The following is a 13,112-nucleotide window of genomic DNA, read 5'->3' on the forward strand; positions in this document are numbered from 1 at the left end:
GGGGGTGCTGCACTCTTAACAGTTCCGCGATGTGCCCAGCTGTTTGGGGCACTGGACTCCCCTGGAGACGAAGCATCTACAGAACAAAGGCGCACACAGCAGACACACGCGCGCACTCTAACATCATTTGTGACCCTGGTTGCCATGGTGAGCATTTGACGGGCACACACCTCGACTATCTGGAGACTGAAATGGTTTCTAAGGAATGTTAGAGGCCTGGCATTTCTGGGGTTTCAGAGCCATGAAGACACTTTCACTGTCAAGGCCTGCGGGACCCTCTCTAACGCCCTGCGTGTGGGGGGCACGTGCGCTCTGCAGGGAGAGCCCCGGTCTCCAAGCCGCTCGCCCAGCTCTTCCACCCCACGGCTCGAGTTTTCCGTGGTGTTTGGCGCACGGTGTCTGGCTGGCTCTTCAGAGTGGAATGCAACCTCCTCGCAGCCCCGCGCAGCGCGGTGAGGGCATTTGCAAGCGCGGGCATTTCACCCGCACATCAGTCCCGTCCAGGCTGCATGGACCAGGAACCGGGGCGGTTTGGGGCCGCTCCCAGGCTGGCGTCTGTCGGGGCTGAGCTCGGGGGAGCCATTGGGGGCCGGGATGCAAGAGGATTGGGGAGCCGGGCCGGGAAGGACAGGCCACCTCGCGCGCTTTGTCTCGGGTTCTGGCAGCTTCTCGGGCCGGAGATTCAAACGCGAGCCGAGGGGCCCCGCGCCCTCATTGGAAGCGGCCGAGTGACTCACGTTTCCCGGCGCCTCCTCCCTCCGGAGCGGCGCGCCGGCAGCTTTAAAAGGAAGTGACATGGGTGGGAGAGACGTCAGCCAGGACCACTGTTCCCCCGAAGGGCCCACCCCGTGGGCGGAGCCTCGCCCGTCCCCGGCGCCGGCGGACCGCAGCCCAGAAAGTGGTGGCCGTCCCCGCGCGCGGCCGCCCTCCCGTCGCCGCCCGGTCCACGTGCGGGGCTGCAGGAGGCAGGTACGTGCGGCCGCTCCGCGCGCGGCTCCTGTGCGCGGGGGGCGCTCCCGGGCCTCCCGGCCTTGCCCTCTGGAAGGGGCAGGTAGGACCGGGACGTGCGGGCGGAGGGGAGGAAGTGAGGCGACCGCGGGACCCTGGGGGGCTGCCCGGAAGGCGGAGGGGCCGCGCCCCGGACCGGCCCTTTGTGCGCCGCGGGGCGCGCCCGCCTCGCCCGGCGGGGATGCCCAACGCTGCCCGGGCTCCGCGCCCGCCCCGCCCCGCAGACCCCCGGGGCCGCGAGCGAGCTTCCCGCCGCGGAGGGAGCGGGGAGCCGGCTCCCGGTTCCGATGCCTCTCTTTTGTGTCACGCAACCTGTTCTTCCCTCCCGGGCGTTCCTGTGGCAACCACAAAAATGCTCCCCGCACGCGGCGCCCCGCCGACCGGCAGGGATGGACGTGCGTTTCCCGGGCGCGCGGCGGGCCGGGCCGGGCCTGCTCCCCCTCCTCACTCCGCCTGTGGTTCTGCCCGGGCGCGGCGGGCTGGGGGAGGGCGGTTGTCCAGGAAACGGGCGCTCGGCCGCCTCTTTATTTACCTAATTTTCGGCCTGTGCGTTTCTGCATCCTGTCGAGGAGGCTGGGAGTCTCCCCTCTGGTCCGCTGCGGGGAGTGAGCGGGTCTCAGGACCTGGGTGGGCGGAGACTCACCTCTTCCTGGGGCGGGGCGGGGGGGCCCCCAGGAGAAACTTTTAGGGGGCGGTGGGATCAGCCCTGGACGGTGCGCACCGTCCCTCCTGCTCGGCGTCTCCCAAGTCTGTGTCCGGAGGGGAGTCTCCGCCGTAGGCTGACCTGTGAGCACCAGATCCAAGGTCCACCCTGGGAGGGTGACACGGAGCGGTGGTGTGCGCCTTGTGTGGGTCCCCACGCCTCCCACTCCGAAGGGAGGGTGCAGGCGGGCTTTCAGCACCCACCGGGAGAGGGGCACCCACTGCGAAGGCCGGCCCAGCTCCTTGTTGGAAAGAAAGTGTGGTGAGGGAGGCACCGGTGAGGGCGGTGTGAGAGTGTGTGTGTGTGTGTGTGTGTGTGTATGCAGCTGTGTATGTAAGGGTGTGTGTGTGTGTGTATGTGAGTGTGTGTGTGTGTGTGTGAGTGTGTGTGTAGAGTGTGTGTAGGTGAGTGGGTACGTGTATGTGTGTATAGGTGAGTGGGTACATGTATGTGTGTATAGGTGAGTGGGTACGTGCACAGCTGTGTGTGTAGGTGTGTAGGTGTGTGTGTGTGTGAGTGTATGTAGATGTGTATGTAGGTGTGTGTAGATGTGCGTGTAAGTGAGTGGGTATGTGTATAGGTGTATGTGTGTATAGGTGAGTGGGTATGTACATAGCTATGTGTGTAGGTGTGTGTGCATGTAGGTGTTTGTGTGTAGATGTGTGTGAGTGGATACGTGTACAGCTATGTGTGTAGGTGTGTGTGTGTAGGTATGTGTGTGTGTAGGTGTGTGTGAGTGTCTGGGATGGTGTAGGTGTGTGTGTGTATAGGTGAGTGGGTATGTGTATAGCTGTGTGTGTATGTGTGTAGGTGTGTGAGTGTCGGGTGGTGTAGGTGTATGTGTGTGTGTATATGGTGAGTAGGTATGTGTATAGCTGTGTGTAGGTGTGTGTGAGTGTCTGGGGTGGTGTAGGGGTGTGTGTGTGTGTGTGTGTGTGTATGTAAGTAAGGAAAACGGGCAAGTCGGGAATCCTGTGAAAATGACTGAACCTTGTTAATACCCTCAATGGGGAGATAAAGAATTGATTTTCAGGAAAAATATGAAACATGAGGGAGAGTATTGTCTAGTGATAAGCAGAGTTAAATATGATTAGGATGGAATTACATATGCGTTAGAGACAGGCCGCTGGCCTGTTAGCAGGCGGGGGGAGGAACTGGCGTGTTGTCCGCACCTCCCGGGACTGCCCGTGGCCGGGCATTTGCACACCCGCCCCCTCGCGCCTCCTCGGCTCTGCGGTGCCTGTCGCTGGGTAAAGACCAAAGATCGGCGGGACGCGGAGCCCTCACAGCCGTCCTGCTCACGGACGTGAAGCCACGTGGGCCCTCAGCGGCCCTCCAGGCAGGGGCGCTCTCAGGAGGGCCTGGGGCCCAGAGCCTTACCCCCGTTACCCCACGGGCTGTGAGAGCTGGTGGGCGCGCCCCTAAGTCCTTCAGAGGCAGGAGTCACCGGACATGGCCGAACGGCCTGGGGCTGAGAGCTGGTGGGGGCAGAGGGGGAGCTGGCACGCACAGCAGCCATCACGGACGGGCGCTCTGAGGGCCATGCCCGCGGCCGGCAGGTCCTCGGTGCTCACGGCGCCCGGCACTGGTCCTCGGGGGACGCACGCACCCACGGCCCCTCGGGTGGGCAGGTTGGGGTGGGCGCCCGGAGGTGGGCGCTCTTGGGTGTCCAGACCCAGGAACCGAGCTAACCAGAGCCCGTGGGACGGAGCCCTCGGAAAGAGAAGCGGAACCCTCTGGAAGCACAGCCAGGCGTGGACACGAACCCGTCCTGGAGCCGCCGAGCAGAGACACATGCTCCGCAGCCTAGACCTGGGCTACGGGGGCTGCGGGGCCCGACAGGCCGGCGGGAGGGGCCGCCCGGAACCGCCTCTGCAGCTGGGCCGGCCGCCCTGGCAGCGGGAGCCCCGTGTCTGCCGGGCTCGGACCCGGTGCGGTGACGTTTGTGAAGCAAACAGAAGCTGGGCTCTGTGCTCATGTTTGAACCCACCAGCCAGGCCTGAGGACACGTGTAGATGCGCACAGAGTGGAGGAGGAGGAGGAAGAGGAGGAAGACAAGGAGGAGGAGGAGGAGTGGGGGAGGAGGAGGAGGAGTGGGGGAGGAGGAGGAAGAGGAGGAGGGGGAGGAGGAGGAAGAGGAGGAGGGGGAGGAGGAGGGGGAGGAGGAGGAAGAGGAGGAGGGGGAGGCGCGGCTAGGGAAGGGGGAGGTGAGAAACAGGATGCGGGGGGGGGGGGGGGTCGGAGAGGAGAGGGACAGGGAGGATGCTGAAGGTCTGAAGGGAGGAGACAGACCTCCCGGGGAAGAAGGCGGAGGGGCCCAGGGCGGGCTGGGTGCTGAGACGGCCGGTCCAGTCCCAGGAGAAGGCTGTCCGTGCGGAGCAGGGCGTGTGGAGCAGGGCGGGCGCTGCATGCTGCTGGGCAGGGCTGGTGAGCGGATGCAGGGACAGCATGCTGTTGGGGCAGAACAGAAGGGTCGGCAGAGAAAGCCGTGAGGAGGAGGCCCAGCCCTCCCTAACCAGGACTGAGCGGAAGCTGGAGAAGGGAAGGCTGTACTCAAGTCAGACTCCAAACGAGGAAGGAGTCGGGGAGAGGGAACCCCACCTGCGCCCACGGCTCATTCTAATAACACGCCAGGCCGGCGCGGGGAGCTGTGGGGGCTCGGATGAGCGTGTGGCAAACCCGTTGCCTTTTGTGCGACCGCTGTGCTCTGAGAGGGTCTGATGGGTATGGAAGATGGTGTTCACAGCTCTGAGTGGTGTCTGACCCCGAAATGTTTAGAGAATGTGACCAAGCCTCGCTCAGAGTCATTGCCACTTCCCGGAGCCTGGCACTCGGATTCCGTCATCTGCCCAACACGGGATCCGTGGGAACCCGTGGGGATCCGTGGGAATTTGTGGGGATCTGTGGGGATCAGTGGGAACCCGTGGGGATCCGTGGGAATCTGTGGGGATCCGTGGGAATCTGTGGGGATCCATGGGAACCCGTGGGGACCCATGGGGATCTGTGGTGATCCGTGGGACTCCGTGGGGACCTGTGGGGATCCGTGGGAACCCGTGGGGATCAGTGGGACTCCGTGGGGATCAGTGGGACTCCGTGGGGATCCGTGGGAAGCAAGCCTGGACTCTGAAAGTCAGCTCCGGGTGCGGACCAGGGGGATCACTGCTGTGGGAGAGGGGGCTTCAGTCATGGCCTCTAACAAGATCTCTGGGGCATTAGTGACTTGCCAAGCGCTATGGACACGTTGTGGGCAGAACCGGAGACGGTACAAATGGCGACTGTGGGGCCCTTGGCCAGGCAGCTCAGTTAGAGCGTCATCCTGATCCCCCAGGCTGCGGGCTCAACCCCTGGTCAGGGCACATGCGAGAATCAGCCAATGAGGGCATCAGTAAGTGGAACAACAAATCTCTCTCTCTCTCTCTCTCTCTCTCTCTCTCCCCCTTCCTCTCTCTCTCAAATCAATCAATAAAAAATAAATAGCTACTCTTTTCAACTAGCTGAAGGGTTTTCCGGGGGATACCGTGCCTGGCTGGTCTTTGTTTTGATGAGCGAGTAAGAGGAAATGTTCAGAATAAGAGCCGTTTCTGGAGAGCATTGTCAGGGAGGGCTCTATCCAACCCGCCTTCCTCTGTTTTTCAAGACGCGCTCGTGCTCCATAAAGATTTCCTGTTTTCGTTCGGTCTTCATTCTGTTACTCCAATCTGGTTGCTCTACTTCCGCTGACCCTCAGTCCTACCTTTCAGTCACACTCGTTCATTCATTCATTCATTCAAAAACACATGCATACATACATACACTCATCCTCTGTTCGCCATTCATTTTCCACTCAACATATGTCGCATGCCATGTGTTGGGCGCTATATGTTATGGATGTAGAAATAAGTAGGAGAGGAACTATTTCTTCCCGAAAAAGCCTCAGGCACCAGCAGGCAGAAGCCGCCCCTTCAGTGAGGGGGTATTCCTTTAGAGAGAGGTGCGTATGGCTAATGGCACCGGATGCTTCTCCATTATCGAGCAGTTTGGCCCATGGGTTGTGCTGGGCAGAGAGGGAGGAGTGGTTGGCAGTTGACTCGTCCGTCCTGTCATTTTCTTGCATCTTCCCCCTTGGCTGAGTTTCCGGCCGGGCCGGGAAACGTTTGTTGATGCACGGAGGGGCGCAGTGGGCTTTCTGATGCCGGAGACAGGAAGAGCGTGCAGAGGCTCGTGTAGGCCGAGAGAGTCCTGGCCGGTCCCTGGTAGACGCCCCTCCCCCTGCAGGTGGCCTCCAGGTACAGCCTCTCCCCGAGGGAAACTCGCACCCGCATCCGGCCGCGGGCTCCCCAGACATCCTCCTGCCACTTAGGCCGCGTTCCCGTCACACCTCCGTCCACGTCTCATTCCGGCAAACCAAGGAGCTTTCCACACCGTCGGTGAATGACCCGAATCACGAAGGCCGCGGCCTTGCTGCCATACTTCCTGTTTGTGTTTCCTGGGGTCCCGGCGCCTCTGGGCGGGATTGTTTTGCCCACGTCACGTCTGTTTCCGTGTGGAAGTCCCATGGGCTACGTGGCCAAGCTCATCGGGAGCGCCGCCCCCTCTGCGGGCCCGGCTGCGGAACCCCGAAGAAGTTGGCAGGTTCCCCTCCTCCTCCTCCTCCTCCTTAGTCGTTTAGATCTTAGAGGAGATGGCTCCTCCCTTAGGCGGGAAGAGGAGGAGGAGGAGGAGGAGGAGGAGGAGGAGGAAGAAGAGGAAGAGGAGGAGGAGGACAAAGAGCAGGAGGAGGAAGAGGAGGAGGACGACGAGGAGGAGGAGAAGGAGGAGGACGAGGAGGAGGAGGAGGACGAAGAGCAGGAGAAGACCCCGTTGACCAGATCTCGCCCCTCTGAGCAGTCCTGCTTCGAAGCCACTTCATGGTCATTCCCGTGCAGGGTCCTGGAAAGGAGGCGCTTTTTGAACTTCATGGCGGTTGGAGCGGACCCGAGAATTCCTGAGGGAGTCGGTTGTCCCCTGAGGGACCTGCGGAGCCATCAGTCGGTGGCCGGCCACCCTGAGGGCCATGAGGGCGCGCACCGCCACCCTCCTCGAGGGCCTCCTCGGAGCCAGTCTGACGGAGACTTCGCGGTTATTCTTCCCTCCGTCCTCCGAACAGACGGAGCGGGCGGAAACGGGGCCACTGGACATTTTACAGATCAAGGGGAAAGGTGAGGGAAGCTTCCTCGCCCGGCGTCGCGATGAGGGACAGAGCTGAGGTCTGAGCCCAGGCCACCGCCTTCCGGACCCCGGTGCCGGCCCATCGCCATGGAGCCATTCCATCGTCCACCCACCGGGCCGCACAGGCCCGGGCACACAGACGTGCATCCCCAGGGCCGCACGGGCCGGGCACACAGACATGCATCCCCAGGGCCGCACGGGCCCGGACACACAGACGTGCATCCCCCGGGCCACACAGGCCCGGACACACAGACGTCCACCCACCGGGCCGCACGGGCCCGGGCACACAGACGTGCATCCCCCGGGCCACACGGGCTGGGCACACAGACGTGCATCCCCAGGCCCGCCCGGGCCGGGCACATAGACGTGCATCCCCGGGGCCGCACGGGCCGGACACACAGATGTCCATCCCCAGGGCCGCACGGGCCGGGCACACAGACGTGCATCCCCCGGGCCGCACAGACCGGGCACACAGACGTCCACCCACCGGGCCGCACGGGCCGGGCACACAGACGTGCATCCCCAGGCCCGCACGGGCCCGGACACACAGACGTCCACCCACCGGGCCGCACGGGCCGGGCACACAGACGCAGCAAGTATTTCCGGAATGAGGAGCAGCTCTCTGCGGAGATCTTCCCCTCTCAGCCGCCTCTCCTGCGGCCTTTCCACGCGGGCAGCGGGCAGCAGGAACCCTGGGCGTGAGCAGAGCCTCAGGACGGGGAGGAGGAGCAGTGCTCCAAGGCCGCCTGGCTCCGGGCTGTTTCCGGGTGACGGTGACGGTGACGCGGGGGGGGGGGGGGGGGGGGCGGGAAGGCCTGGGTGGGGCAGCTGAGGACCGCGCAGCAGCAGCCATCAATTCAGAGTGAGCTGGCCTCCGACCGGCCTGGGACTGGGACCGAGGGCTGAACTTGGCTGAGAGGTTGCTCTAAGGACCCCGCGCTCAGGGGTCCCCAGGGCTGTGGCGGAGGGCGTTCCTTCCTCTGAGGTTGGCCGTCAGCCTCTGTGTCCAGGTTTGAAGGAGAGGGTTGTCTGAGCTGACGGCCCGGCTGGCCTTGGAGCAGCGCTGGGAGGAGAAGGGGGGCGAGGGGGGACCAGGGCGTGGTCTCTCCCCCCTCAGCTCCCTCGAGCCGGCCCCTCTCTGCAGCCAGAGGCTACCCAGGCTGATGCAGTGCTCGAGTCTGCCCAGACCACATGCCCACCCACCCCGCCCCCACCCGGCCCTGGCCGCTGCCCTGGTCCGCACGCGGTCACACATCACCGGAAACCTCCTCCTCGGGTGCCAGCGGTCCTGGCTCCTCCCTCCGCTTCCCGCTCCTGCCCCGGGAGGGGGCAGACCTCAGAGGTGGCGGGTCCTTCCCCGGATGTGCATAACCCTCGTGCCGTCCCCCCACTGCCTGGCCCCGGTCCTGACGGTCTCCCTCCGTCCCAGCCGTCCTCCATAAGCAGCACTCTGTCTACATGCCATCTTCCTCGCTCCCTCGCTCCCTCGTAAGGACTGCCCTGGCGCGGGCGGGGGGCAGGGGCCCTCCTCGCACGGTGGCCGCGCCTGGCAGAGCCCCTGGCCCTGAAAGGAGAGAGGTCATGGTCAGAGGTCACGGTCAGCTCTGCCTCGCCGGGGCCTCCAGCCAGGTGCTCCCCGGTGATGTCTTGTTGGGCAAATTCTCAGTCTTGACACTGTTGACATTTGGGGCCAAATAATCATTTGTGGGCGGCGCTGCCCTGTGCATTGTGGGATATTTAGCAGCATCCTTGCCTCTCTCTGCCAGAGGCTGCAGACAGAGGGCCCCCCCCCCCCCCCCCCCCCCGCCCAACCACTGCCTCAGGGACTCCTGTGATCCCGGCAGGTCACACCCCATCCCAGCAGACCCTCCCAGGATGAGCGCGCCCTCCCCAGGGTTACAAAGACCCGTCCCAACCAAAGGGGCAGGTCATGCACTTAAACTCGTGAAGAGACAGGAAGTAATAGAACCAGCAAAGGCAGCTAGGCGAGCAGAAGCACTCAGACTTGGAGCCAGACCTGCCGGGGAAGTCACCTTGTAACCCAGGTCGCCCGGGAGCCCGCTGGGCAGGGCTGGGTGGTGGCACCGCACCCACCCCATCCAGACGCCAAGGAGGGCCCGCCCCTCCTCCTCCCTCCGTGGAGGAGATTAGCAGCTACAGAAAGAGGGGAGGGCCCGCACCCCGGGCCCACCCGAGGCCGCCTCTTCGCCTCTGCGGACTGGCGAATGGGGTCGCAGCTTCCCGGCTCCACACCCAGCGTCTCCCTAGCTACTCCCCGGCCTCAGCACCCGCCCTCCCTCTGTCTCCAGCGCTTCTTCTCACGGAGGAGACGCTGCTTCCCTGCTGTCCTGGGACCAGCCTAGGCGCCTGCTCAGGTAGGGCCCCTCCCGGCCCCAGGCTGGTGCACTCCAGGTGTCCCTGGCCGGGCGGCCTGGGCCGGGTGGCCGGGCGGTCTGGGCCGGGTGGCCGGGCGGTCTGGGCCGGGTGGCCGGGCGGTCTGGGCCGGGCGGCCGGGCCGTCTGGGCCAGGTGGCCGGGTGGCTGGGCGGTCTGGGCCGGGTGGCCGGGCGGCCTGAGCCGGGTGGCTGACCCTTGTCTGCTGGCTTCTCCCCTCCAGGGTCAGCACGCAGGCGTGAGCCTGGCAGGCCTGTGCTCCCAACTCCCCCGCAATTCCAGAACCCCTCACCGCATGTCCCCCCCCAGTCCCGCACCAGCTGCCCTGCGCACGCCCCCGGGGCACAGAGATGGGCCAGACCATTCTGCTGGGGGATGGGGCGACCCCTATGGAGCATTTTAAGAGTTTGGGGAGGAGTGAGCCAGCCTGGGGGGGGAGGGGCTGCAGAGGAGGGACCTTTCTGAGAACTGAACTAGGAGCCCGAGTGTGGAATCGGGTCACTGGTCGCGGGCGCTGACCCTGGGGTGCTTTTCTGTCATGTTCTCCCCGAGGCTTGCTCCCTCGTATTGGCTTCGCAGTGAAATCGTTTATGCGCTTCGATGCTAATCACGCCTCTCCCTCCGCACCGTGTCCTGTGCCTTATCTCATCTGGTCTTATCTCATTATGTGGGGACTCCCGCCCAGTGGGGGCTGAATTATCTTCTTATCTGACCTGAAACTGAGGCACAGATTGGCTTATCTGGAAACCAGACAACCAGTGGGTCCGGGCCGCCTGTCACTCCTTGAGCCGATGCAGCAGGGACAGGGTTGAGTCACATCTTAGGGTTTATTCCAATAATGCGGGCAGCAGGTCACCCACAGACATCTGCTCTGCACCCCCATCAGCCTGCAGCTTCTGTCGGGTAGAAGGAGAGATTCCACGGGAAAGGAGGCAGAAGAAGTCAGAGTGGGTTTCACATTACCGGTCACAGGCAATCTGGGCGGGACTCCTGTGTTTGGGCAACAAGGTTGTCAATCTTTCCGGGAGAGCAGGCTGCTCTGGGATGGGCTGCCCTGGGGGTGGGGGTGGGGGTGGGGGGTGTGTGGGGGACGGAAGGGTGTACAACTCTCAGCCGGGTTAGAATGTCCTTCCTGTAATCAGAACAAAACAGTCGCGGTTAGCAGCGTGGTTAGCACGTCTTGTAGCTGATGGCGAGCCCCGACATTCTGTTTCTGCCCCTGACAAGCTAGGGCTCCCGCAGCCACAGGCCAGGGATACCGCTCGAGCCCAGACTGGGCCTCTGATCCGCACAGAATTAGACTCCGCTCGCCTTCTGTGCGCCGCACCCCTTCCCGCAATTTCCCCGCGTCCTTCAGGGTGAATGGGCCTTCCATGGCGTACACATGTGCAGAGATTCACACCTCCCCCCCGCAGTCCTGTGGAAACGGAGGAGGTTGTTGAGGCCGGCCATGTCCTGGAAGTCTCGGCCCCATTTCCGGAGAAGTAACAGGTTTGACGTTCAAGCCGGGGAAACGGGGAGAGGACCGGACAGAGGCTTGGAATGTGCCGGTCATTCCCGTTGCTCGCACCGGCTTCAGCTCAGCCAGACGGGGCTTCCCCCTTCCCCGCGGCTTGTCTCCCAAACGCCGGACTGCGATCCGTCCTGAAGGCCGTCGGGTCTGGAGCAGCTCAGAGGACGCATCTTCGGGAGCTCGAGCCGTGCCTGCCGGGCTGGGATCGGGGTGCAGGGCCCCGGGCTGGGCATTCAGGGGAGGTCTTAGGGGAGGATTAGCAGAATATTCATCAGTCTTATGCCGATGTTCCAAGATGAGATTTAGTCTCCTAATCCGTCCCCGGGCGTGGTGCACAACGGGCCCTGACTGGACTTCTGCTGTCCGTCTGCCTGAGGGGGTGAGTTAAGCTACGTACCCTCTGGTTGGGGAGGAGAGCAAGCCATTTACTCCGCAGTGTCCTTGGTTTAGGGAGGGTGGGGTTTACTAGCTGGACGCAAACTGCTGTTCCCTACCTGCCTGCCTCGGTTCCCTATCCCGCTGGCCCTGAGACTTCCCTGGTCTTCCCAGTCTGTGGAGTGAGGGCCGAGCGCCTGTCTTGCTGGCTCGTTGGTTGACACTCAGGAATGTGAACGTTCTGATGGTGCCAAACCAATGGACCCATTTCTTTCCCTTCAATTATTTATCTCCCCGCTGGTTTCATTAACGAAATGACGCTCCTGGCCGGCCACCAGCGTTCATTCACGAGCTCCCTCCGCACGCGCCTGCTGCGTGCAGGCCCCGCGGGCCCCCGGGGTGCGGGAGGCCACCAGACGCCCCCCTGCCGGGCACAGCTCTGCTCACCAGGTTCTCGGAGCTCTGCGCCCCGTGGCGTGGCCGTCGAGGGGCGGCGGCTTCCGCAGCTCTGAGTCCTGAAGTGTCACCCAGACGTCACCCGGGGGGCCTGCTGGAGCCAGTGTGGCCGCGCACCCCTGTGGGTGCCTCCAGAGGAGTGAGCATCGGCAGGCAGTCGAGCAAGAGGAATGACACACCAGTAGCCTTTCTTTCTTTTTTTAGATATTTTTCCTGATTTCGGAGAGGAAGGGAGAGGGAGAGAGACAGAAACATCCATGATGAGAGAGAATGACTGATCGGCTGCCTCCTGCACGCCCCCTACTGAGGATCAAGCCCGCAGCCCAGGCATGTGCCCCTGACCGGAATCGAACCCGGGACCCTTCAGTCTGCAGGCCGACGCTCTGTCCGCTGAGCCACACCGGCGAGGGCTAGACTCGCTTTCTTAGAAACTGGGAAGTCCCGGGAGAGGGCTGTCTGGAACCAAAAGCAGCCTCTGAAGGGGAGACACATCTGATCCCCCGACGGTTCCCTCTGGTCCTCGGCGCAGAGCCTGGTCATCCCAGGTGGCGGCGTGGACGCCAGGGCCGGTCTTCCTCGGCTCCCCAGCCTCCCTGCACAGTATCCCATAGCCTTTGTCCACAGGCTACCCTCAGGGTCAAAGGTGAGGGCCCTTCCTACCTCAGGCGCAGTCTCAGGGAGATCAGACCAGCAGCCGGGAGGCCCCGTGGCGTCCAGGTGGCACTGACGGCACGGCGCAGAGGCTGGCACCACCGCAGACACGGCCGTCCTGCTCTGCTCCCGGCGGGCGAGGCGAGGGCCTGCTCCTGCTCACGCCCCGCGGGCTCCTCCCCGTTGTAGGGCCTCAGCCATGCCCAGGAGCCGTGCCAGTGTGCGGTCCCACCCACCCCCCCCGGGGACTGCTCACACCCTATCTTCTGTCGGCCCATGAGTTGTTTTTTTTAAACAATATTATCTTATTTAATAATAGACAAACATGTAAAATTGACCGTACCTCCTCTACGCCCACAGCCAATCAGAGTGAGTATGCAAATTAGAAGACCAAAGATGGCAGCCGCCCAGCTGCTCCAGGCGCGGAGTGGCCAGGCCAGGCAGGACGCCTGCTATGAGAGGGGGGCGGGGGGCGAAGGGATCTACAGGAGCGGAGTGCCACAGTGAAGAGGAAGACGGCAGACTCTGGCTGGAGCCGACGCCTGGGTCCCGGGTGCCGGAGGAAAACCGGGGCTGGGAGCCAAGAGAAGGAAGGCCTATTGTACGAATCTCTGTGCTACGGGCCTCTAGTGAGGTATAATTCACACACCATCAAGTATACGGTTTAGTGATTTGTACTATGTTCCTGTTCAGTTGTGCAAGCACCTCCACTTTCTGCTTTTAGGATATTTTCCTGACCCCAAAAGAAACCCATCCCCACAGGCAGTCCGTGCCCAGCCCCGGCCCCTCTGCATGGGACAGCCACTAGTCCACGTCCTGTAGGTGG

General features: G+C 63.3%; 1 protein-coding gene across 3 annotated transcripts in view; it reads left to right on the forward strand.

Moving 5' to 3' along the window:
• Positions 1-631: 631 nt before the first annotated feature.
• Positions 632-13,112, forward strand: part of AGPAT4 (1-acylglycerol-3-phosphate O-acyltransferase 4) — a 52,396-nt gene continuing 39,915 nt past the window's right edge. For 2 of the 3 annotated variants that reach the window (XR_013813952.1, XM_079780167.1), the window contains exon 1: positions 640-969. Coding sequence is in view for 1 of the 3 variants with exons in the window: in XM_079780167.1 (XP_079636293.1) it covers positions 796-969 (174 nt within the window). In the remaining 2 variants the exon portion in view is untranslated. Of the gene's footprint in view, positions 970-13,112 lie in introns of all 3 variants that reach the window. The other variant, XR_013813951.1, reaches the window with a different exon arrangement.

The sequence above is a fragment of the Cnephaeus nilssonii genome, assembly GCF_951640355.1.
Source record: "Cnephaeus nilssonii genome assembly, chromosome: 9".
NCBI lineage: Eukaryota > Metazoa > Chordata > Mammalia > Chiroptera > Vespertilionidae > Cnephaeus > Cnephaeus nilssonii.